The 25062-nt window shown below is 42.6% G+C and overlaps 2 protein-coding genes across 11 annotated transcripts in view; one reads left to right on the plus strand and one right to left on the minus strand.

The window, feature by feature from the left end:
- Window positions 1-263: 263 nt before the first annotated feature.
- On the plus strand, window positions 264-11741 carry abhd14b (abhydrolase domain containing 14B). Of its 6 annotated transcripts, none has more exons than XM_061783413.1 (6): window positions 267-447; window positions 824-1038; window positions 1424-1665; window positions 5142-5322; window positions 9351-9391; window positions 10573-11741. In XM_061783413.1, the coding sequence occupies exons 2-4, from the start codon at window positions 825-827 to the stop codon at window positions 5319-5321; spliced, it is 636 nt and encodes a 211-aa protein (XP_061639397.1). In that variant the 5' UTR covers window positions 267-447; window position 824; the 3' UTR covers window position 5322; window positions 9351-9391; window positions 10573-11741. The 6 variants fall into 6 exon arrangements, 4 of the variants coding, with proteins under 4 accessions (XP_061639398.1, XP_061639399.1, XP_061639397.1 ...); XR_009789988.1 differs by lacking the exon at window positions 9351-9391 and having other exon boundaries at window positions 292-447; window positions 10573-10782; window positions 10914-11741; XR_009789989.1 differs by lacking the exon at window positions 9351-9391 and having other exon boundaries at window positions 292-447; window positions 10573-10782; window positions 11433-11741.
- The window catches only part of cacna2d2a (calcium channel, voltage-dependent, alpha 2/delta subunit 2a), a 202871-nt gene continuing 183173 nt past the window's right edge, over window positions 5365-25062 (minus strand). For 3 of the 5 annotated variants that reach the window (XM_061783406.1, XM_061783403.1, XM_061783405.1), the window contains 19 exons: window positions 24948-25009; window positions 23549-23625; window positions 21549-21563; window positions 19239-19299; window positions 18863-18960; window positions 18002-18092; window positions 16720-16782; window positions 16479-16582; window positions 16295-16393; window positions 16129-16220; window positions 15518-15565; window positions 15371-15442; window positions 15140-15292; window positions 13301-13353; window positions 12480-12535; window positions 10905-11028; window positions 10707-10816; window positions 10551-10633; window positions 5365-10118 (listed from right to left, as the gene is read on the minus strand). In XM_061783406.1, the coding sequence (XP_061639390.1) occupies window positions 9996-10118; window positions 10551-10633; window positions 10707-10816; window positions 10905-11028; window positions 12480-12535; window positions 13301-13353; window positions 15140-15292; window positions 15371-15442; window positions 15518-15565; window positions 16129-16220; window positions 16295-16393; window positions 16479-16582; window positions 16720-16782; window positions 18002-18092; window positions 18863-18960; window positions 19239-19299; window positions 21549-21563; window positions 23549-23625; window positions 24948-25009 (1584 nt within the window). In that variant the 3' untranslated portion in view covers window positions 5365-9995. Of the gene's footprint in view, window positions 10119-10550; window positions 10634-10706; window positions 10817-10904; window positions 11029-12479; window positions 12536-13300; window positions 13354-15139; window positions 15293-15370; window positions 15443-15517; window positions 15566-16128; window positions 16221-16294; window positions 16394-16478; window positions 16583-16719; window positions 16783-18001; window positions 18093-18862; window positions 18961-19238; window positions 19300-21548; window positions 21564-23548; window positions 23626-24947; window positions 25010-25062 lie in introns of those variants that run through there. The other 2 variants (XM_061783404.1, XR_009789987.1) reach the window with 2 other exon arrangements.

The following is a 25062-nucleotide window of genomic DNA, read 5'->3' on the forward strand; positions in this document are numbered from 1 at the left end:
TTTTTATTTTTCTCGTTTGTTCCCATAGATATGTAAAGTAAATACGCCAGCCCGACTAACCGACATGGCGGCCATATTGGAAAGGTCGACATTCCCGTCAAGGGCAATGCACAGACGTTAAATTACCTCATAACGTGCTCATTTCTCAACCGACTTTTGAGGTTTATTTTTTTTGTCAGCAGTACTATCAATGCATATTTTAAAAATAACGTTACTACGGATTCCTTTGTAATTGTACGGCGTTTTGAGAAACCCTATACAGCACAATGTGCCGGCATTCTAGTTCTTTCGTTTTAATGCGCTCCGACTGCTTTGCCCGCACTAGCTTAGCATCACCGTAGGCATGCAGCTTAAAAGGGGCTGACCGTGTCTGCCAATGTCTATGTATTTCCCCTACTAATAAAGCGGAAGCACAACAACTTGTTGCGCTTGTATCGTCATCGTCAGGTAAGACAATGTCGATATTTGTGTTAAAAAAATTACTTTTAACCCCACTTTCTAGAGGCTGCAAAGACCGATGAAACTGACAAAATGACTTTTGAGAGATGAATACCAGCAATTCTGCTTTGACAAAGATAATAATGCTTTTTTTTTGATTGAGGTGTTAAGTGAACATGTTGCGTTTGAGTGCTTCAGGGCAGGGTGGTCACTTTATTTGTTCTACTTGTACAAAGTACACGTTTGCACTTTCTCAGAAATGTTGAGAGAAAGTCCCTTCCCAAAACTGAAGGAGACATCTTGTGAACCCCCAGCAGGGTCTGTGCTTGTCATTCACTGGTAATGAGCATGTATTTAGTGTGTATATATATGTGTGTGTGTTCAGGATGTCGCAGGTGGAGGTGAGCGAGGGCAGCGTGGAGGTGCCATGCTGCACGTCGCCACTCTTCTTCAGACAAAGTCGACCGTCCTCAGGAGACGCCAAGATGTCCGTTTTGCTTCTTCACGGCCGCCGCTTCTCCTCGGAAAACTGGCTCAGCGTCGGCACTCTGCACGCGCTGGCCAATGCCGGCTACCGAGCCGTCGCCGTCGACCTTCCAGGTGAGTGGAACAAGAAGAGGCCGTCCGTTCGTCAGGAGCGCTTGTCCTCGTTTGAGTCACGGGTGAGCTCGAGCCTATCCCGGCTGACATTGGCTTGAGAAGCAGGGTTCACCCGAGAAAGGTCACCAGCCAATTGCAGGGCACGTTTAAGACAAACAACCATTCACTCATATTCACACCAGTAGACAATTTAAAGTCTTCAATGAACCTAACATGCATCATTTAGGAATGTGGGAGGAAGCTGGAATGCTCTGAGAAAACCCATGCAAGCAGGCACGTGAAGAACTCCACACAAGGAGAGCCGAAGCTGAGAGTCAAACCTGGAACTGTGACGCAGACAGTATTTATTCTTATTTTTTTTTAAGTACAACAATCTTGTCCGCAGGACTGGGCCGCTCCAGCTCAGCCGAGGCGCCGGCGGCCGTGGGCGAGCTGGCCCCCGCTGCGTTCCTGACGGACGTGTGCGAGCGACTGCGGCTGAGCCCCGTGGTGCTGATCAGCCCGTCACTCAGCGGCATGTATTCGCTCCCCTTCCTGCTGCAACAGCAGCACCTGCTGCGCGGCTACATCCCCGTCGCACCCGTCTGCACCGACAAGATCAGCGCCCAACAGTACCGCAGCGTCAAGGTCACGTAACACCTATTTTTTATTTTGATTTTTTTTTGGACCAGGGTTTCCCACACTTTATTGAGTCAAGGCACATAGTTTACATTAGAAAAATATCTCATGGCACACCACCAGACAGAAAAAAGTGGATATACAGGTTTTTTTGTCATCTAGTGGAAGAGCATTTAATTGTGCTGCCAGGCTCGAGACGTCACTCGCATAGATAGACAAACAAAGATGTGTACACTCTTTGTAGTAAATCATTTTTGGACCAATTAAGTGAAATTAGATCATTTCTCATGTCACATCCGATGAGCTGTCACGGTACACTGGTTGGGAATCACTGGATTAGATAACGAAAGTAAGGCTGCGACGATAATTTTAGTAATAAATTTATCGATGAATCCGATAAAAAAAAAAAGACATTCCCATTACTTTATTAAAAAAAAAAAAACAGGGCATAATTTCAAATTGCTAGTAAAAGCAGATGTCTTACTTTGATTAAACAAAAAATCAGTCTGCTTTCTTGGAATGCAGCCCTATGGGGGGCACAAGCCAGTGCAAACTGGAGGCCGGTCCCAAGCCCGGCTAAATGCAGAGGGTTGCGTCAGGAAGGGCATCTGGCTTAAACCTTTGCCAAACAATTATGAGCGTTCATCCAAAGAATTCCATACCGGATCGGTCGTGGCCCGGGTTAACAACGTCCGCCACCGGCACCGTCAACCTGCAGGGCGCCGGTGGAAATTCAGATACTGTGGGTCGAAGTCGAAGAAGAAAAGGTGGCAAGCGGGTTCTTCAGCCAAAAGTGAAGAGGAAAGCACAGAATGTCATAGTCCCAACTTTGAATGTTGGGACTATGACAGGAAAATCTCGGGAGTTGGTTGACATGATGATTAGGAGAAAGGTTGATATATTGTGTGTCCTTGGGACCAGGTGGAAAGCCAGTAAGGCTAGAAGTTTAGGGGCAGGGTTTAAATTATTTTACCATGGTGTAGATGGGAAGAGAAATGGAGTCTGGGTTATTTTAAAAGAAGAGTTGGCTAACAATGTCTTGGAGGTGAAAAGAATATCAGATCGAGTGATGAGGCTGAAACTTGAAATTGAGGGTGTTGTGTATCATGTGAATAGTGGCTATGCCCCACAGGTAGGATGTGACCTAGAGGTGAAATAGAAATTCTGGAAGGAGCTAGACGAAGTAGTTCTGAGCATCCCAGACAGAGAGCGAGTCGGGATTGGTGCAGATTGTGATGGACATGTTGGTGAAGGAAATAGGGGTGATGAAGATGTGATGGGTAAGTACGCCATCCAGGAAAGGAACTTTGCAAAAAGGAGGCAAATGGCTGTAGTGAACACTATTTTCCAGAAGAGGCAGGAACATAGGGTGACCTACAAGAGCGGAGGTAGAAGCACGCAGGTGGATTACATCTTGTGCAGACGATGTAATCTGAAGGTGGTTACCGACTGTAAGGTAGTGGTAAGGGAGAGTGTGGCTAGACGGCATAGGATGGTGGTGTGTAAGACGACTCTGGTGGTGGGGAGGAAGATCAGGAAGACAAAGGCAGAGCAGATAACCATGTGGTGGAAGCTGTGACAGGACGAGTGTTGTGCAGCTTTTCGGGAAGAGGTGAGACAGGCTCTCGGTGGACAGGAGGAGCTTTCAGAAAACTGGGCTACTACAGGTGTATCTTCTGGCAGGAAAGGAGAGGAGACTTGGTGGTGGAACCTCACAGTACACTGATTCATACAAGGAAAGAGGTTAGCTATGAAGAAGTGGGACACTGAGAGGACCGACGAGAGGCGAAAGGAATACATTGAGAGGGCAAAGGTAGAGGTGGCAAAGGCCAAACAGGAGGCATATGATGACATGTATGCCAGGTTGGACACTAAAGAAGGAGATAATGATCTATACAGGCTGGTCAGACAGAGGGATAGAGATGGGAAGGATGTGCAGCAGGTTAGGGTGATTAAAGATAGGGATGAAAATATGTTAACTGGTGCCAGTAGTATGCTAGATAGATGGAAAGAATACTTTGAGGAGTTGATGAATGAGGAAAATGAGAGAGAATGGAGAGTAGAAGAGGCAAGTGTGGTGGACCAGGAAGTGGCAATGATTAGTAAGGGGGAAGTTAGAAAGGCATTAAAGAGAATGAAAAACGGAAAGGCAGTTGGTCCTGATGACATTCCTGTGGAGGTACGGAAGCATCTAGAAGGTGGCTGTGGGGTTTTTGACCAGCTTGTAAATAGAATTCTAGCAGGTGAGAAGATGCCTGAAGAATGGAGGAAAAGCGTGTGGGTGCCCATTTTTAAGCACAACAAGGGTGATGTGCAGAGCTGTGGGAACTATAGAGGAATAAAGTTGATGAGCCACACAACGGAGTTATGGGAAAGAGTAGTGGAGGCTAGACTCAGGACAGAAGTGAGCATTTGCAAGCAACAGTATGGTTTCATTCCTAGAAAGAGTACCACAGATGCATTATTTGCCTTGAGGGTGTAGATGGAGAAGTCCAGAGAAGGTCAGAAGGAGCTACATTGTGTCTTTGTGGATCTAGAGAAAGCCTATGACAGAGCACCCGGAGAAGAACTGTGGTACTGCATGCGGAAGTCTGGAGTGGCAGAGAAGTATGCTAGAATAATAAAGGACGTACGAGTGCAGCAGAACAGCGGTGAGGTGTCCTGTAGGTGTGACAGACGAATTTAAGGGGGCGGTGGGACTGCATCAGGGATCAGCCCTGAGTCCCTTCCTGTTTGCAGTGGTGATGGATAGGCTGACAGATGAGGTTAGACTGGAATCCCCGTGGACCATGATATTTGCAGATGACATTGTGATCTGCAGTGAAAGCAGGGAGCGGGTGGAGGAACAGTTAGAAAGATGGAGGCATGCACTGGAAAGCAGAGGAATGAAGATTAGCCGCAGTAAGACAGAATATATGTGCATGAACGAGAGGGTGGTGGGGGAAGAGTGAGGCTACAGGGAGAAGAGATAGCAAGGGTGGAGGACTTGAAATACTTGGGGTCAAGCACCAGGCAGCGTGAAGGCTGTCTTGGAATCGCTTAAATTGTTATTCTTTCAAACAACGGCTCACCTTTTGGAGGCCTTAACTATCGCCACTATTTTGGCAAGCGTGTGTGTATCCAGATGTAAATGTATTGGAGCCTCCAAAACTCACTCAGTGGCGCCCCCTGGAAAGTTACCAAAAAGAAATTGTAGCCCCCGTCAGCAGTTTCACCGATCCACAAGAAATTTGGTGGACAGGTCTATCATAACAGAATCCACATAAAAGTCTCAAAGACCCATGCACGAAATCTAACAGGAAGTCAAGCAGTTTTGGTTTGAAGAAGCCATTTTAGGCTCTGTTGAACTCCTACTAGGGAATTTGCCCAAATGAACCCCAATAAGAAACAGTCTTTGCCCGTTTCAAAAAGTGTAATAGAAATATAACCGAGAGGATCATTTTATAGATTAGTAAATTAAAATGAGCACCTTGTTGTCACGACAGGTGCCGACGCTGATCGTCTACGGCGACGGTGACACTGAGCTGGGGCAGGCGTCGCTTAGCAACCTGAGTCAGCTGGCCAATCACAGCGTGGCGGTGATGAAAGGGGCAGGGCACGCCTGCTACCTGGACGACCCGGACGCATGGCATCGGCTACTCATGGACTTCCTCGCTAAACTCTGAGGTATGGATGGCCGTGCTGGATTACAAAAAACACCCACAAGCATTGAAGTGAAAAATATGAACATTATTTATTAACTGATTCTCTGTAATAAACAATTTGAAAATATTTTACAAGGAGTCACAGACACAATATTTTACAAAGTTTGCCCCTCTTCTTTTTTTGTCATTTTTTTCTCTTTTTTCGTGTAGCTTCATCTGTACAAAAAGAATGGAGCGACAAACAAAACAAAGAAGGAGCTCAAGTCATCCTCACTCACACGCTCGCTCGCTCACGAGAAAGAAATACAAAATAAAAATCTGTTTGGACTTCAGACCTCAAACTTATAAACAGTGCTCTTTTCCTATAGTTATATTTAGATATATATACTGACTTCACTTTGACTGATTCCGACTCGTTTTCTCTAAATGTTATTTTCTTTTAAACACACACTTTTGTCAAACATGGTCACGTAGCACCAGACTACACTACACAATCACATACACACTGTCTCGCCCCCCCCCACACTGACGTAGCCCTCCTCCCCGTTTGCTTATTTTAATTAGCACCCCCCCCAATCACAATTTGATTTTGATGCATTTTTGTCAAAACTGCACTAAGCCTTAGCTTGTCACAATGCGAGGCGGCTACACGTTAGCAATACTGACTGACGGACACCTTTTTTTTTTAATTTTTTCACTCTTTTGTTACATTTGTTTCACAGGAACAACAAATAACATTCCCGGGTCAGTTTAACCCAGGGTTTGTGCAATGATCAAAAGTGTCAGAAACTAAAGAAATTGAAATCAACATAGTTTATATCGATATTAACCATTTCAATCAGTATTTAAAATGGGTCAATTTGACCCAGGGTGTGTGTAATGACCCAAAGGTGTCAGAAACTAAAACAAATTGTAATATTTATATCCAATTATTAATGTTCTAATATTTAAACTGTGCCAATATAATTTTTCTAAATTCGTCCAACAAAATGAGGGGAAAATAAATAAATCAATAAAATCGCCCACATTTGATTTGTATTTACTTTTGGTAGATCTGCCAAATCACAGAAGACGTGAGTCACATGATATCATCATGCTAGGTGGCTACATGTTAGCATGACTAACGCCATGTGTTTTTCTCCTAACCATCTTGTTACGTTTATTTGTCATTTTTTTTTATTAGCTCATTATTAACTGCTTTAACTGTTTCAGTCGACATTTAAAACGCATGTTTGGCCCGTTTCTCAGGAACAGCACTAATGTTCCTTTGCTAATTTAACCAAAAGTGTCAGATAAACAAACAAAATCCCAATATACATTATTTGTTAATATTAACTCCATTAATGATCCAAAATTACGGTGGGGGGTGCGGGGCGAGGGGGAATCCGAGCTCTGTTGTGCGTGACACTAAGGCATTCAATAGAGAGGTGTCGTTTTTCTATGTTGCATTTTAAAAACTCAAAACACCGACGGACTAACACATTCTGTCAACCCAATAAGCGGCGACCTCCCTTTTTTTTTTTTTTCCCCCCCAAAAACGTTCATAACACTGGATTGTGTTCATTGCGACATACAGGACATAAAAAAACAATCAGCCCTCGCATCACACACATAATTTTCAAGACATTCCACTTGATTAAACACTCACACACACATAATTCAGGCAGAACTAGAGCAGTCGAATGGCCCAAATAATAATAAAAAAAAAAGGCCAAAAAAGGCTGGATTTACGCTGCAAGTGACAATTCTGATTTGCTGTTTGTTAAAAAACAAAATTCAAAATTGAATTGTATTTTTTTTTTTCCATTTCCAAGGACATCCACGTACATTTCCGTGAGTCTTTTGTATCTGTATCGCTGTTGCAACCAATACCGAAACAAATACCAATTCTAGTTGAAGTAGAATGTGAAATTGAATTTGTTGCTCTGTGGATCAAACAACTTTTGGAAATGTTGCCATTCAGCTCCTTGTTATAGAACAGCAAGTTGCGTAAAAACTACTGAAGCATTGAACAGTTGGACATTCAAAAGTTTAGGGAAGGTCAAATTAAGTTCACCCGTAGGGGTTCTAGTGCATTTTAGGTTTATACTGAAATTTCACTCAAAAACCCAATATCCCTAACAGAGGACCCCAGCATATTTGCAGTATGGCACCCGCGGATTCACCTATTTGCGGATTTTTTTTCCAATTATTTTTTTTTTTGGGGTGGATCCCAGTCCCTAAAACGCTATATATTCTCTCACTCTCTCTCTCTCTATCTCTCTCTCTATATATATATATATATTATATCCCCCCCACCAGTGCAATTTATAATGAGCATCATTATCATCATTATGCACTGATTTTCGCAATTCGCGGACCGGGCTGGTCCATATCCCCTGCGAAAGGTGGGGGTCCACTGTCTATCTGTGATGTTTTACACAAATAAACTCATTTAAAAAACAAAAAAACCCCACCAGCTATTAATTTAAACTTCAGCCAAAGCATAGACAATTCAATATTGTCTAAATATGCTACATTAGAGACATGTTCACTATTTAAAAAAAAAAAAAAAAAAAAAAAAAAAAAAAAAGGCCAATGGTGTTATGTGAAGATTACCCTCATTTAAACCAATGTGGGAAAGAGCCAACTAAACCCTCTATTTTTACGAGTTATGTGTTATTGATTAATTTGGTCATCCGCGTATGCGGGTTGTTTCATGTGTTCCCTCACAACCATATTGGATGCTGTACATGGAAATAGTGACGAAAACTGGATCCATATAGGCATTTAATGAGAATTGAGCACTTGGACCTGCAGCGTAAATCCAGTTGAAGTGTGTGCTGACAGCCTGCTGATCATACCTCCACGTGTTGCTTTGTAGTCATGTGACGGCAGTTCTACCTAAAGCTGATCCCGCTCCAAGATGGCCGCTTTATTTCAAATAAACAACAACTACACTATACAGTCGCTATGCTCGTCCACCACAAAGTGCATCAAGGCACTAATTATGAAACGGAGCGGCTCCTAAACAGTCTAAAAGGATGATCACGTGACGGGCGCTGACTACTTAATGCGCGCGGCGGCCGTATTTGGTGGCCATTTTGGGGACAGCATGATAAGGCCTGGACCGCCCTGGCAGTGAATGACAGAACCGATGGCGAACACGCGACGCTTTATGCACTTTAGCTACGAGAAGCCAAGAATTCTGTGGAATACCGAAATGGAAAACAAATGTAAAATTACGAGACTCGTCGTAGAATATTATGAGAAGAAAGTAGGATTTTATTTTTTTTTTTTGCAAGAAAAAAAGTTATATTTGTAACAAGTGAGTGTCAAATTTCGTAACTTGACCAGATCCTTGAAAATTCTCACACTAACAGGTTTGTAATAGTGTCACTTAATTGTTTTAAGATTACGCTTGATTCCTGTAACACTAAATTGTTTTTTGTAGTATTATAACCTTTTTTCTCATAACATGACTTTATTCCTGTAAAATTCCGACTTTAATCTTGTCACATTCCGGATTTATCATCATATAATATACGACATTGTTCTCACAGTATCACAGAATTAGAACTTTTTTTCTGTCGTAATATTTCTACTTTTTGTAAAATCAATCAAAATAACTTTTTCCTGTAATATTCTGACTTTATTTTTGTAAAATCACATTCTTTTCCACTCATGGTATTATGACTTTAACCCCATATCTTTTCTCTTTTTATCATTATTTTCCTTTGAACATTACAACTTTTTTTCTCAGAAAATTGCAATATTCTCACTTAATTGCTGTAAAATAATCTTTTTTTTTCTTGCAATATCCCAGATTTACTTTTGTAATATGATGGGCTGGCGACCAGTTCAAAATTAGGACTCAGTTCTTGTAACATTTTTTTCTTGTAAAATGCCATCATTTCCCCTCATAATATTTTGACTTTTTTTGCCCGTAACATTATGACTTAACTCTTGTAATATTCCATTTTTTTCCCTCGTGATACTAATGTTTTTCTTGTCGCATTCCGATTTGATCCTTGCAACATCGAGCTTTTTTTTTCTTGTCCTCCTTCACAGCCCCGTGAGGACTGGCAGAGGTGATGTTGGTATAAATGGAGGTCAGAGAGGTTCTTTTTATTTTGTTGATAATATATAACACCACACCATACCGCTCACTAATAATAATTGAAATGTCACAGCTGTGTTATTAGAGCGTGAGCCTTAGTGTAGCGAATATGAGCACGTTATGACAATAACACAGTTTTTTTTTTTTTAAATCCCTCTCATGAAGCCATTGTTGCTGTCTTTTTGGCTAGAAAAATAAGACCACATGAAAGTATCTCATTTTGGCAAGTAGATGTAGTAGTGCATAAATTAAACATATAGTCAATATTTTGTTGTTGGTGAACAAAATGAAAATAAAAAGTTGGTAATTCTAATGACACGAGACACGTCGTCTAAAGAGTTCTTTTTTTGGGGATTGGTGGGTGGGCGTGGGGGTCTCTCCTTGTGTGGTTAATGCGGTGACCTTGGCTGAGGGCACAAGTGAAGCTGGCTAGACGGCGGCACTCAGGGCTTCTCATCATTGCCCATCATTGCCTATAAGACTACTTTAGGTTGAGGTGGTGAGGTGGGTGGGGGGGGGGGGGGGGATATATGAGAAACACAGGACAGCTATAAGGTGTGTGTGTGCGTGTGTGTGTGTGTGTGGGACAGATGAAATTAATGTAGTAGAGAGTGAGCGTGAGGGCTGACGACAGGGTAAAGCACGAGCAGTTGAATCAGCAGCAAAGCCACGCGGGACGGACGGAAGGAGTGGCCCCGTCCACAGTCCGACGTGTTCTCCTGAGGAAGGACACACATCGGAATTACACATCACGTCAAAAATGGCGTGCAAGTTATTAAATGATGAGGCAGGTTGATGAGGGTTTTACATATTGCTCTGCATTCAGGGACTATTCCTAATGAGAACTCATAAAATAGTCAGTTTGTATGCTAACACATGGCACACTAGCACATCATATTCATGGCAGATCGATAAGAATGTTACATCTTACTGTATTTAGGTACTATTTCTTGTGAGAAATGATTGCTTACGCACTAACTGTTTTTATGCCACATGATGATGGTGAACCTTAACAGAGAAGGCAGAAAAGCCGATTGGATAAGATTTTACGAACCATCGTGTACTATTTGTAATGAGAATTGCTAAAATGCTAAGTTGATATACTTAAAATGTACTTGATGACTTTTTCTAGATGCCGGGGACAGCCTTACCGCGTTGTTGTTGTCAAAACAGGTGGAGGGCCCTTTTCTGTAGCGCGCCACTGTCATTTCCTCGCACGGGTTCTCCTCCATGACTGGAAATAAGCGATGAAGGAAAAAGAGCAGAGATTTTCTCCACATCAACGACATCATCGCACCAGAGGATACACTCCTCCTCCTCCTGGGACAGCGTTTCGATCTTGCAGCTGTTGCAGGGCATCTTCTCGGCCACCACGAACAACAGGTTGGTGTTGTTTATCCTCTTGGCGTGGATCAGCCTGCACAGAGACGACACTGCACTTTATCAAGTCATGTCGTTCTTGACGGTGTGTGTGTGTGTGTGTGTGTGTGTGTTTATATGTGCACCTGGAGCAGTTGCCACAGTCCTGCAGCATGTTGAAGGAGCTGCTCAGGTTGCTCAGGTAGTACTGAGTCTGGATCATGACACAGCTCCGATCCTTGGAGTCCAGTCCTTCGGCCTCCACCTTATCTGCACGCACACAAACATGAATCTATACAATTACCGACAAAAAGTTACACATACAGTGAACACTCGGTACTTCGCGGTTCGACTATCGCAAATTCATGACTTTTACAGTGAAATTTTGCATGCTGTTTTTTACAGCGTATAAACTCGCATTGTATTCTGCGTCCTGATTGGCTACGGTACTGTAGACCAATTTGAATCCATCTCCTCCGTGCCATGCCTCCTGTACAGCTCAGAATGCGTTCGGCTTGCTAAATTTAAGTGTGAGTGTTCGATTGCTAGCAGTGTGACTGTAAAGTGCCTCCTGTTTGCAAGTTTTCTCCCAGACATAACCAACAATCTTCTCGCCCTGAGGAAAAAAGAGCGGCAACAACTACCTATTAACTATGTTCTTCTCTCGGGAAAAGACAGTGGAAAAGGACGCTACAGCGGAGCAGCGTCGGGGACGGTCAGAGGAAGCGTGAAACACGCGCGAGTCACAATGAATAATTTCTCATGTTTCCAACCTGAGACTATGTCTTTGGGCTGGCTCGGGAACGCTTCGGGATCCCCCCGGAAGAGCTGGATGAAGTGGCTGGGGAGAGGGAAGTCTGGGCGTCCCTGCTAAAGCTACTGCCCCCGCGACCCGACCTCGGATAAGCGGTAGAAAATGGATGGATGGATGTTTCCAACCTCATAACCTTGTTCATTAAAATTAAATGTATTATTTCTAAAAATTGTCATTATTATTTGTCAGAAAATGTTTACATGTTTATTTCTTAAACAAATGTTTGGGCCTTAAAACAGGTTTTGACCTTTGTTTCATTATACAATAATATTAACAATAATAATAAGTACAACAACAACAACAATAATAATAATAATAATAATGTACTTATTTTTCTTACAAAGGTTTGAACTTTGAGCGTGTTTAAACAAGAGAGAAATGTGAGAAAATGTTAATGGTGAGGTTTAAAGCCTTAAAACACTATAATAATTGTAAAAAAGAAAGTTCACCTATTGGGGTTTATTTTTGGAACGTAACCCCCGTGATAAACGAGGGAACACTACTCGACTTTCGGGTGAAATTTCAGGATAAACCTAAAATGCACTATAACGTTTACAGCTGAATTATTTTGATCTCTAAACCTTTGAATGCCCAGAGTGACTGGAGGAGTCACAGAAAGGCATAGAAGTGGACGTACTTGGAAATGTATTGGCCGATTCACGGATCAAAAACCTGTGGTGAATTTTGATGTTCAGCTCCTTGTTAGAGGAAAGCAAGTCGTGCAAAATTTTTTTTATCGTGTGGGGTCTCTCATATTTTAAAAATGATGGTATGATGGTACAAATCGGCACGTTGTGTACCGAGCTTAACAAGAGTAGTGAGAGAAACAAATGAATTTGTAAATAAGATGTGCGCCAACTTTCAGACAAATGATGAAAGTAATTACTGTTGGCATTTTGGCACCCACCTGTGACAAACCAGCTGTGATAAGCCAGTCCATACATGAACTGCTGGAACAATGACCTAAAGACAAGAAGGGGCCAATATGAATATTTAATGACGTGTATTTTGTAGCAAGCAGGACAAAGCATTAGGTAATGTGATCCAATACCAAATCGAGCCATTACAAAGATAATCATGCTATATCTTCATTCATAGAGGTATTCATTTAAAGGAAATATATGCATTCCCCCCCCCCCCCCCCACAATTACAAGTAGTTCCCAGGTGTCTTCGCCTTTTGACTTTGACACGATTCCCCGTAGTTGCTTGAAAAAGGCAGATATTCACAGTCGAGCTGTCGAGTCGTGGGCGGAACACCTCAGCGTGGGGCGGTTTTAGGGCAATTCAATTCCGGATCGCTTGCTTACAGACCCTTATTAAGAAATAGGCTCACAATTTGTTGTTGTGTAATTTCACACTTGATGGTTGAGCAGGCATTCCAGAGACCAAACTATTTCTATTCACACCAATAAAAAGTCAATTATCCGTAATGTTTCTCTTCATAATGTTTACTATTGTGGCTGAAATTTGCAGTGGGGTAGAACTGCACTACTTTCGAATATTTTGACCATCTAATGATATAAACAAAATATAAAAAAAACTATTCTCAGTATTCAAGTCGCTCCACACCCCTGCAAACGACAAGCACAATAATAAACACTGTTAAATTATTACCTAGAAACAGAACGGTTCATAGTAAATCCGTTTTGAATGTTATTACGCCCTGCAGGTGTGCCTAATAAAATTTCTAGTGAGGGTATATAATAATCATGAGGTAAATTTCTCACCATGCAGCAGCAGACGTCCACCAAGCCAGGTTAACAAAATCTGCAATCGTGGGCTGCGGACGTGACAATGAGTGAATGTAAAATTATTACATACTGTATGTATATACAACCCCAATTCCAATGAAGTTGGGACGTTGTGTTAAACATAAATACAAACAGAATACAATGATTTGCAAATCATGTTCGACCTATATTTAATTGAATACACGACAAAGACAAGATATTTAATGTTCAAACTGATAAACTATTGTTTTTAGCAAATAATCATTAACTTAGAATTTTATGGCTGCAACACGTTCCAAAAAAGCTGGGACAGGTGGCAAAAAAGACAGAAAGTTGAGGAATGCTCATCAAAACACCCGTTTAGAACATCCCACAGGTGAACAGGCTCACTGGGAACAGGTGGGTGCCATGATTGGGTAGAAAAGGAGCTTCCCTGGAATTCCTCAGTCATTCACAAGCAAAGATGGGGCGAGGTTCCCCTCTTTGCGAACAAGTGCATGAGAAAATAGTCCAACAGTTTAAGGACAATGTTCCTCAATGTACAATTGCAAGAAATTTAGGGATTTCATCATCTCCGGTCCATATCATCATCAAAAGGTTCAGAGAATCTGGAGAAATCACTGCACGTAAGCGGCAAGGCCGAAAACCAACATTGACCTTTGATCCCTCAAGCGGTACTGCATCAAAAACCGACAACCAATGTGTAAAGGATATCATCACATGGGCTCAGGAACACTTCAGAAAACCAATGTCAGTCAATACAGTTCGGCGCTACATCCGGAAGTGCAACTTGAAACTCTACTATGCAAAGCAAAAGCCATTTATCAACAACACCAAGAAACGCCGCCGGCTTCTCTGGGCCCGAGCTCATCTAAGATGGACTGATGCAAAGTGGAAAAGTGTTCTGTGGTCCGACGAGTCCACATTTCAAATTGTTTTTGGAAATTGTGGATGTCGTGTCCTCCGGGCCAAAGAGGAAAAGAACCATCCGGACTGTTATGGACGCAAAGTTCAAAAGCCAGCGTCTGTGATGGTATGGGGCTGTGTTAGTGCCAATGGCATTGGTAACTTACACATCTGTGAAGGCACCATTAAGGCTGAAAGGTACATACAGGTTTTGGAGAAACATATGCTGCCATCCAAGCAACGTCTTTTTCATAGACGCCCCTGCTTATTTCAGCAAGGCAATGCCAAACCACATTCTGCACGTGTTACAACAGCGTGGCTTCGTAGTAAAAGAGTGCGGGTACTAGACTGGCCGGCCTGCAGTCCAGACTTGTCTCCCATTGAAAATGTGTGGCGCATTATGAAGCGTAAAATGCGACAACGGAGACCCCGAACTGTTGAACAGCTGAAGCTGTGCATCAAGCAAGAATGGGAAAGAATTCCCCCTAAAAAGCTTCAACAATTAGTGTCCTCAGTTCCCAAACGTTTATTGAAGGTTGTTGAAAGAAAAGGTGATGTAACAGTGGTAAACATGACCCTGTCCCAGCTTTTTTGGAAGTTCATGTTTATTTGCCTAAAACAATCAAGTTTATCAGTTTGAACATTAAATATCTTGTCTTTGTAGCGTATTCAATTAAATATGGGTTGAACATGATTTGCAAATCATTGTATTCTGTTTTTCTTTATGTTTAATACAACGTCCCAACTTCATTGGAATTGGGGTTGTACAATGGTGCCTTGAGATACAAATGACTCGACCTCGTTTGAATTGTTTCATTCTTTACATTCTATTTAATTGTCATGGAAAGGATTAAACCACCACCGTATATAATTGTCAAAATGTATATATATATATATATATATATATATATATTTATTTTTTTTTAGTACCACAAAGACTCCTCTCCGTGCTGCTCCAGCCTCGCTGTTGGGCATGCGCTCGCACACCGACTGGTAGTCGAACGACTGCTTGCGGTTGTAAAAGGAGTTGTTGTAGAGCGCGTACATCAGGTAGGGGTCCACGTCGCTGAAGAACATGCCCACCTGCGGGGGACCCCGGGGAAGTCAGGACCGTGATTCAAGAGGAAGAGTAACCACCCGTGACGGGGATAAAAACACCACCTTGTTCCAGTCATCCTTCTGGTTGGACATGATCAGGAAGCCGCCGTCGTCGACTAAGTAACACAGGAGGTCCTGCAGCCAAACGCATCAGTGGCTGTGAGCTGGAGGAGCAGTGAAAAACGTGCAAGGAGACAAGTGGACACTCACGTCGTTGTTGGCTTCACAGTCCATCTCGCAGACCCTGTTTGGTCCACACTGACAAACACAATAAGAAGGCAAATGAGTATGAAATGAGGGAACAAAAGAGACAATGCTATTGCTAGAGTCTATCCTAGCTTCCGCATTCGGCAAAAACAGGTCGAAGAACTTCTTACTGGTTCGGGTGAATAATGACGTGACAAAGCAACCGTACATAATTTAAATATCTTTTTTTTTTTTTTAAAAAGATGTCACCACAGAGCCACCAAAGATTTCAATATTCAATGTTTATGTTTCGTTCGTGTTTTCATATATCATATAATGTTTGTATAAATAAATTATATACATGTATTTAAATTTCGTCCGAAGACACCAGCCATAGAGAAAACTGAATTTGAGCAAGTTCAGCTTCAAACAATCATATAATGAAACCGTATTCATGCTCGTTAGTGTAGCATACACAGGAAGTCAGCTATCCCATTTTGTGGGTTTGGTCATATGACGTTCCGCATATAGTAGATTACCACAATGTATATCCCAATTCCTGGTACCACACAGTAAAGGTTCAATTATTTTTCGGGGCACCCGACTCAATATTTGGTACATTGCCCATTGGTTACCGTGTTGGGGCCTTGGCGGTTGTCTGTGTGGTTACTGGCAAGAATCTTGAACTTATCCACCCAGGCTTCGAGATCCAGCTTGACGCCGACGACTGACAAAGAGGAAAAACAGACAGTTACTGTGATTCTCTTCAAAACTAATAGTCGACGTTACGGGGAAACGCACCTGCCGGTTTGATAGTCTTCCCTCCGACAGTGATTTCTACCGCCGTGCTGACCAGGATCCCTATGGTGTCATTCTCCGGGTTGAGCAGCTCGTCTCTGGCTGCGAGACAAACAAACAACCAAAAAAAAAGCGAGTCAACAAAAAGACCAGGCCCAGCGTGAAACTCCCCGGTAGCATCATTCACCTGTCCGATAAGGCGCTCTGAAGATGTAGCCCTTGTTGTCGAGACTGCGGCGGTAATAGCTGGCGTTAAACGGCTCGGGGTCTTCCTCCCAGCTTTCCGCAGCCCTGACATTTTAAGAGAGAGCTGTAAATCTCCCCGCTACGAGGCCACTACTGCCGTATTTGTTCCTTATCTAAGTGATTATACTTTAAAAGGGAGCCATTAAAAAACAGCACACTGTCTTGATAAGAAGGATTCTTACTTGTTGGGAAACACTCTTGTGATTCCTCCGTCTGTGGTAGCAAATACAGCCAAAAAGCCGTACCTAAAAACACACAGTAACAGGAGCAGACATGAAAAGGGGACATATTATGGAAAATTGACTTTTTAATTCACTGCCATTGACGGCTTTAGAAGTCAAATATCCATGTTAACTGGGAAGGCTGGCAGTGAATGAGTTAATGACATGTATACAAATAGTAGGAGTGCCTGCGCAGCCATCATGTGTGAGATTACACAACTAAGTAAATCATTACTTATCTACCGACTTCTGAATGTGTCTGTGAATGAGCCGTTCTGCACTTCTGTCTCAGCTTTACCTAATAGTGGTGTTAATTTACGAAAATTACCACCACCACACCACCCATGATATGATCAGCTCGGCTGGGTGACGATCCAGAGCCACTTTCAAGCTACAATAGCACACACAATTGGTGGCAAAACCTTTGTGCTCAAGGGCCACGTTTAATATTTACAATCTGACAGATGGGCCAGGTCCTCTGTAGATGAGGTTAAAAGTGGATGTAGAATATGTTAAATAGTTATGTATATTTCAATAAAATTTGCATTTTACATTTAATAGTAATTCAATTATATTTCATGAATCAATTATTTAATACAATCCGTATATATTTTTAAATGTATGGATTGATTAGATTGCTACGCACACTTCGCTACCGCCAGCCATGCCCATCAAAGTCTGTGCTTGTGCCGAGCCCCTAACAAGAGAAAAGGCTTCAATACTTTACAAAAGCTAACTACTGCGCTAACATCATCTCCCCTAACTCTCAAAGGTGTAAGAGTCATGACTGATGCAATTAAAAAAGTGCAATAGGAGGAAATTAATCTGGACGCCAACTTATCTTCATGGCTGACGGGCTTCCTTCTGCAACGAAGCATGATAAGCTATACATTTTTAATAAAACAACCCTACTCAAATGTATCTAACCTAAGTATTTTCACGCATTTTTGTCTAAAAAGCATATGAACTTTCAATCTTGATGCGACAATGCCACGATGCTCCCGCAGAGCCAAGAAGAGGTGGAGACATACGACACTTCTCGGAGAGACAAAGTGTCCAATAGAGTGTCCTCCGTCGTCATGGTAACAAAGGCCAGAATCATCATAATAACTTCAGCAGGACAATGTCTATATTTTTTTTATCCTTGTCGTATTTTGATGAGAGACATGCTATTAAGACACCTGGGAACTGTTTCCTTGAAAGTGTCATCGTCCGTGCGACGTGTTTGCCACTCAGTACTCACGTATTCAAGTCTTTGTTCTTCCACACTTTGTCCACCAGCTGCCTGATGATGCCCGTGTCCAAAATCAGGTTGTGAAGGAGCAAATTGTCACCTAAACAGGACGACAGAACACAGTTAAATATTCGGACGGAAACTGAATACCAACATGAATACAAGGTAGCCACGCTTATCGTTTCCTGTAGAGGGGGAAAAAAAAAAAAAAAAAAAGAACATCCCAATGGGCTTTGTTTAATTAGTTTTGGAAGGCCTATTGCACAGGTGATAATGGAATTTCAGGCTTTTAGCAGACAGAAAAGATTAGGAGGATTAATTATGTTTTTTTTGGTGTTTTTTTTTGGTCAAATGTGTTAACGATGAGAAACGATGACTATTGCCAATGTAAACATTAAAGCAACTGTACAAAATGTTTTTGGGGGCCTCCGATTAAAAAGCAGACAAATGGTGCCAAATACCAACATCACTTTTATCATATAATCTATTTAGCTTATTTTTTTTAATTCATGTTTTTGAAATGTATTCAATAAATGTCTTGAAAAGATTATCGTGATTGCTTATCCTTTGGTGTGGGTTGTGTTAAGAGTGATTTTTCCTTCCTGATCTGCTTGGAAAATGGTGGTCACAATCATAAATGTTAAACCTGTTCCATATTTCTGATCCCAAATCTCTTTCTTTGTTCTCTTCTGTTGTTTTGTCTGGATTCCCTGTGGCACCGTGCTGCCTCACACAGGTCAGTCTTCTGGTACTAAAAGAATTTGGGGGTTGGAGTCAATTACTCTCATCCCTATCCCCTCCAAATAGTTTCAACCTACGCTGCTATTTCAGGTAAAATTTGCAACAAGTTGGTGGTGAAATCAAACTGACATTGTTTGGAGTCAGGGGTCACTTTCTCCATGAGGGCAATGAAGTTGAGCAGGAATTCCGTGTTGTTTCTTGACAGCTCCAGATCGTTGCAGTATTCCCTGAGGAGCCAAAATAAAAAATGAAGACTGCTTCCACCTGCCTTACGCATTTAGTAGCAAAACAAATCATGCAGCGTCATAGCAGTGGCAGCATGCGCGGAGGATTGTACTTGGGCACAGTGACGGTGAATTCTGATGACACAAACGCCAAGTTTGGGCATCACTCATCAGTGACAATGAAAACAGTCCAATGCAACACACACGCACAAACAAATTAAACACTCATGGACGAGATGTGACATAACAATGACAACAAGGAGCGTTCCACACAAGGCTACCTGGGAGCAATGAATATATGTCCTTCAGACTCAAAACTGTTTGGCAGCAGTGACTCAAAATCTGCAACAGAAAGGGGGAAGATTATCCGGGAAAGGGGATAAAGGGGGCCGAGGAAGTGGGGGACTTGCAGCTGTTCGTGGGGCGGAGGGTGGGTGTACACAACGGGACTTTTACCATAGCAGCATTGAGGAATCATGGGAAACATTTGCGTTAGCCAATGTGGTGCCTCAAATACAACCTGACCTGAACGGATGAACTTGGATTTTTATGTTTTTTGTTTTTTTCCCCCTTTAAAAAATTCAATATTCACTGAGGGATCAATCCAACATGTTTGGAATGTCTGAGAAGTGACTTGACCCAGCATGGCGTCCGGGAAGCGACTTCTCAGACCCGCACAGGGTTGCAGAGAGCGCTGTGAAAATTTGGTCAGGCGGGCATCAACGTGGCCAACTGTTTGCAAGGGGTCCTGATGGAGGTGGTCACCCCTAAGACTGCCAGGGCAGGGGGGCTCGGACAGACACATAATCGCAGGAGATGCATTGCATTGTGAAGGGCATGTTGAGGGCAACGCTAACAAAAGCTGAACAATTAAATCTCTTCTTTTTACACTGGAGGTTTAGATCTACCAATGGGGTGCCCAGGGAGTCTGCGCCCACAATGCCGTGCACCATCCAGGGTCGGGGTTCGCTTAGGAAGCGTTGGGCCGTGCGCCTGGCGGTCTGAGGGGTGAGTAAAGAGTGTGGCGGGGGGAGTGTGAGGGGGACAAGCTGATGGAGACGGGGATTGTAGAGAGGGACGACACAGGAGATCGGGTCGCTGCACTGAGCTGACACCTGAGGGGGGGACCCGACGGGGGGCTGGACACAGCTCAGGCCTGTGTCATGGGGTGTGTGTCCACTGTCCAAACACACTAACAACACTGTTCTTACCTCCCTGCTGCATGAAAAGTTTCTTGTCAATTATGTCGTCAAATTGAACGTGAAAATTTGAGTCCAAGCAGACCAAATTTGTTTTGACTTATTGTGGTTTTAGTACACATGCCTTGGGGCCAAGCAGATTTCAGCAGGTTGAAACAAATGATATACTTACTGTGCTTGGTAGTTGGCAGCTAATATTGTATGTAACACACATTACTGCTACTTCGTGAAATGTAGGTGCTCGACTGAATGACACTCCAGTTCTACATGGACGGCAATGCTAATACTAATGCTAATGCTATGTAAATATGGCCTTAAGAGTCTTATGGCTAATTCCAAAACACCACATCATTAGGTATACATGCACAATCAAATGAGATCCAATACAAGAGCTGATTTTAAGATTCTACCGTTACAAAGGTAATGAACAGGTCCTCGCACTCCCATTAGACATGTCCACGGCAATTTCGCGTAGATCAGTGAAAAGGATGTCCGGGGGCAATTTTCTTTCCATTCTCAGTGCACTCAATCAATTGCAACTGGCCTGTTCTGGAAATAGTTTCTAACTTTTTAGGTTGCGCAAATGATCGAGTTTTGGGGAAGTAGCGTTCAGGACTCCTAAAATACATACTTTTTCGCCACGATACATCCGTTTTCTGGCATGTTCGGGCCCCTAACTTAGCAAAACTACAATACAATAATTCCAAGAGGCCTATTGCACCGCCTAGTTGTCGGGCTCAGTTTGAGCTAATAAACTACGTAACAATCTTAGTTTTGGACAGAAATTCCTCTCGGCATGATGCGATACATTTAAAATTGGGCATCATTATCTTTATAAAGGCAGAATTTACTATACGGCACTGGTCCTGGATCTTAGCTGACTCTGCCGCGGTACCTAATAAACTGTCCGTAATAACTACTGTTTGCATATCTGCAGAGATCACCAATGGATCCAGCTGTCCTATTGCTCATTCCTGGGCCTTGATGTTAGAATGAACATTAACAGATTAGTGACACTGTAAGAAATAGACAGAGAGGTGCGAGAAGAGAGGATGTGAAGAAGAGGTGAAAGACAGACAGGAGGGGAAAGGAGCCATCCACAGAAGGAACATGAATATGTCTTCCTGTTCAGTGTGTCTGCAGCAGAGGTGAACTGAGAACTGAGCCTTTATCGTCATGTCAGGAAAGGTGAGGAGGAGGTTAAACGTGGGAGAAGAGGGTCCTGGAGGCAAAGACGGGCAGGTACAGAGGCAGGCAGACAGGGGGAGGCGGGGTTAGGGTGGAGTTAGGAGGGAGGTGGTGGGGGGTTCGGGATGAGGGAGGAAGCGCTAGGCAGGAGGAGGAGGGGAAGTCAAGGTATAGGGAACGTGGACCAAGATGGAGTATACTTGCCCTGGATGTATGACACTGTGTGGATCCATCAGAGAAGGAGCAAGAAAAGAAACAGGGGATCGGGTGGGAGGGGGTTTTGGGGGGAGGGGGTCACAGACAATATTTTATTCAATTTATTGCTTGAATAAAAATATTGTGTTCTTGAGAAAAAAAAAAACGAAAAACAAAACTTTTTGAACTCAAACAAGACAAGTGAAGCGGGATACACACATACAGATGGCCCTAGCTCAAGATTTGTCGGATGTCTCAAAGATGATCCTGTGGTGTAGGGTGTGCTAAAAGTGATTTTCTGTTGGGTTTTTTTCTCCCCAATCTGCTTGGAAACGTCCGACAACCGGAATTGTTTCATCTTTTCAACATGTACAATCGCTGATTCTTGCGTGTATGGACAACACCGAGTTGACTTCAATATTACAATTTGTAATATACGGTACAATATAAAATAATGTACAATTAGTCAGCGACCTGAAGCTCATCATGACAAGGAGAAGAATTTAAAACAGGAATGTAGTTACCAGATAAGCTAACAGTTAGCCTAGCTTCCACAGTTCATATTCTCCCACATATCTTTGAGAGATTATCCTGAGCGATTATCTTGTGGTGTGGGGTGTGTTAAGAGTAATTTTTCTTCCCCGGTCTGCTTGAAAAACATTCAGGGCTGAACAGTGTAACCTTGTTCAATATATTCAATCGCATATTTCTTTTTTTATCTTCGTATTTTCCATCCGTCTTGATGCCCTGCGGCATCAAGTCTTGGTACTACAACAATTTGATTTAGTGAAGGCAACTCGCGATTGTTGGTGGAGAATTCAGGTACATCTCAATTGAATTAGAATCGTGTCAAAAGCTCAATTTAGTTCGGTAGTTAAATAAAAAAAAAGTGAATAAATAAAAAGGATTTTGAATGTAGAAATTAGGCAGGAATTTGCCCTCTGAAAAGTATTTCCCAAATGTTTAATGAATCTATATAATGTATGAGTACTGAAATAAATTGACTTTTCGACCGTATTCTAATTTATTGATATGTATCTGTGCATAGTTTTGTGTGTGGTGTGCTGTGTGTGCACACTGAGTTTTTTCCCCCTTGCCGTGTGTGATTTCTCATGTTTAAAAATATTGGTGACGATATATACGATATAAAATTCATATGCGTGGAGCCCGCTTAAAAGAAATGAAAACCAAACATCTTATTTGCTGGAGCAAATGAGAAAGACAGCAAAAAAAAAAAAAAAAAAGATAATTATCGTGGAAAAATATCAAGAGGAAGTACAACAAAGAAAGAATGAGAAAGACAACAATGTGTCCCCATTCGGACCTACAAAACCCAAACTCCCACACATGAGCAGCCCTGCTCTCGGGCCTTGTGGGAGTTTATGTGCTGAATGATTCCAAAGCTCACACGCATTACACAAAGTCACACATACGACAGAGAAGGGAAAGAAAATCATAGTAGGCATCATACAGTAAGGAGGTGAAAAGCATGCATCTTTTCACAATTCTCCCCCCCCCCCCCCCCCCAAACAATACTGGAACACACACGCTTCAGAATCATTGCTCGGTGGAGAAGAGGCGAGAGCATTTGTAAAAGAAATAATGATCATAATAATAATCAAAAAATAATAGTACAAAGTCACCATTATTTTCACCGGCGTCACATAGCTTTCACCTTTCTGTCTCTTCAGTTCATTTTTTTCTTCAGCCGGAGCGAAGAAAAAACATCACCGTTTTTTTGTTTTGTTTTGTTTTTACAGCACAGCATGGAGACAGGAGGAGGTGGGAGGAGGAAGGAGGGATACTCAGATTGGATCCTGCCTATTAAGGAGCATCGAGAGGAGGAGGAGGAGGAGGAGGGAGAGAAAGGAGAGTCGCTCCGTTCCCTACGGTGATGTTGGAGATCCCGGGGGATAAAAGTCGGAGATGAACGAGAGACAGAGAGAGAGAGAGAAAGAAAGAGAGAGAGCACAAGGGTGGTCCGGCGTTGGTGGCGAGAGGGTACTTACACTGCACCTGCAGGATCTGGTCGCTAAGGTTGGCTTTGATGTGGCTCTCGCTATATGTGGGCAGTACCAACCCTAGACTGAGATAGTCAGGCAGATGCACAAACATTAGGGACACTCAAATGCAAAACGAAGTTCAGATACATCGTGGGACCTAAAGGGACAGCATATGGACAAAAGTATTCGGCCATTCGTCCATTTTCTGTACCGATTGTCCTTATTAAGGTCGCAGGGAACTGAAGTCTATCCTGGTGGACTTTTGGCAAGAGAAGTGGGATACACCTTGGACTGGTTGCCAATCATTCAAAGGGCACGTCCATCCATTTTCAATACCCTTCGAGCTCACGAGGGTCACGGGTTAGCTGGAGCCGATTACAGCTGACTTTTGGCGATAGAAGCGGGGTCCACATGGCACATCCATCTGTTTTCTATACTTGGTGTTCTCGTCAGCATCCAGAGCGGGAGAACGGGAGTCTATCCCATATGACATTTGGCGAGAGAAGCGGCATCTAGTTCAGCCTGAGCGAGTTGCAAGCCAATCACAGGGCACATCCATATTCAAATTATTTTCTTCTTCTACACTAGCTATTCATCTTTCACCTGTAGCGCTTCTTTACAAAGTAATGAATGCATTTTAAAAATCTAGCAATATTAGCATTCTGTCCTCCTACAAGCAAAGTAGGTCCCTTAACCATTTGTGGTGTAGGATGTGTCATATGAAGCAGAAAATTAACTCGGTGCTTACACTACTGGATACATTAGAATAAAGAAAATACGTCATATTGACAGTTGAGTGTTTATGGCGACCAGCCACACCACGATGACCACTCGCTCAATTTAATGATATCCAATACAAAAATTCTGCCCTTTTTATTTTCTTCCGCTGTAGCACAGTACCTAAATGTTATAGTTCCACATAATGCTGTGTTTTGAGTCATTGTCAACATATTTTACACAGCTTTAAAGGGGACACATGATGGAAAAATGTACTTAAATGGCTTGTTGGGTCTCTGGAGGGCCAGTCCACCTATGGAGTATAAATGAAACAACTAACCTCTTGTTAGCTGCCTATTTGCGAAATGTCTGTGAGCGAGCATTTCGGATTTTAATTCATTTACAAACCGAGTTACGTGAAATGGGTGAAATCGTGGCAAAGTTCAGCAGGGTTGCGGTGTTAGCACGGTTTAGCGTTAGCATCAGATAACCGCAACATACTTTTTTGGTGAAGTTGATCGGAGCAGGGGCTATTCATATTTGGCAATGTGTCCAATGCAAACACTGATTGCTCAGGAAACTATCCAACTCCACGTTAGTTGGTCCGAAAATTATGATTTATGTACTACAAATACTGTGTCTAATTCCAAATGTCAGTTCAAGTATTATCAATAGATGTACGGCCAACCTGTAGTCTGTGCCCTCCACCGGCGTCCACGTGTACGTTCGCACGGCCTCGTCGATGTACCTCTGCGGATAGCCACAACATCGCGTCACACAGTTTTTTTCCCCTAAGTAATTGG

The sequence above is a fragment of the Phyllopteryx taeniolatus genome, chromosome 9 (assembly GCF_024500385.1).
Source record: "Phyllopteryx taeniolatus isolate TA_2022b chromosome 9, UOR_Ptae_1.2, whole genome shotgun sequence".
Classification (NCBI taxonomy): Eukaryota; Metazoa; Chordata; class Actinopteri; order Syngnathiformes; family Syngnathidae; genus Phyllopteryx; species Phyllopteryx taeniolatus.

Bases quoted from the DNA above. Each gene is read 5' to 3' on its own strand.
- abhd14b (XM_061783414.1), top strand. From the start codon at position 825: ATGTCGCAGGTGGAGGTGAGCGAGGGCAGCGTGGAGGTGCCATGCTGC. The intron at 1,039-1,423 runs GTGAGTGGAACA...TCTTGTCCGCAG, and splicing joins CGTCGCCGTCGACCTTCCAG to GACTGGGCCGCTCCAGCTCA. The intron at 1,666-5,141 runs GTCACGTAACAC...TTGTCACGACAG, and splicing joins AACAGTACCGCAGCGTCAAG to GTGCCGACGCTGATCGTCTA.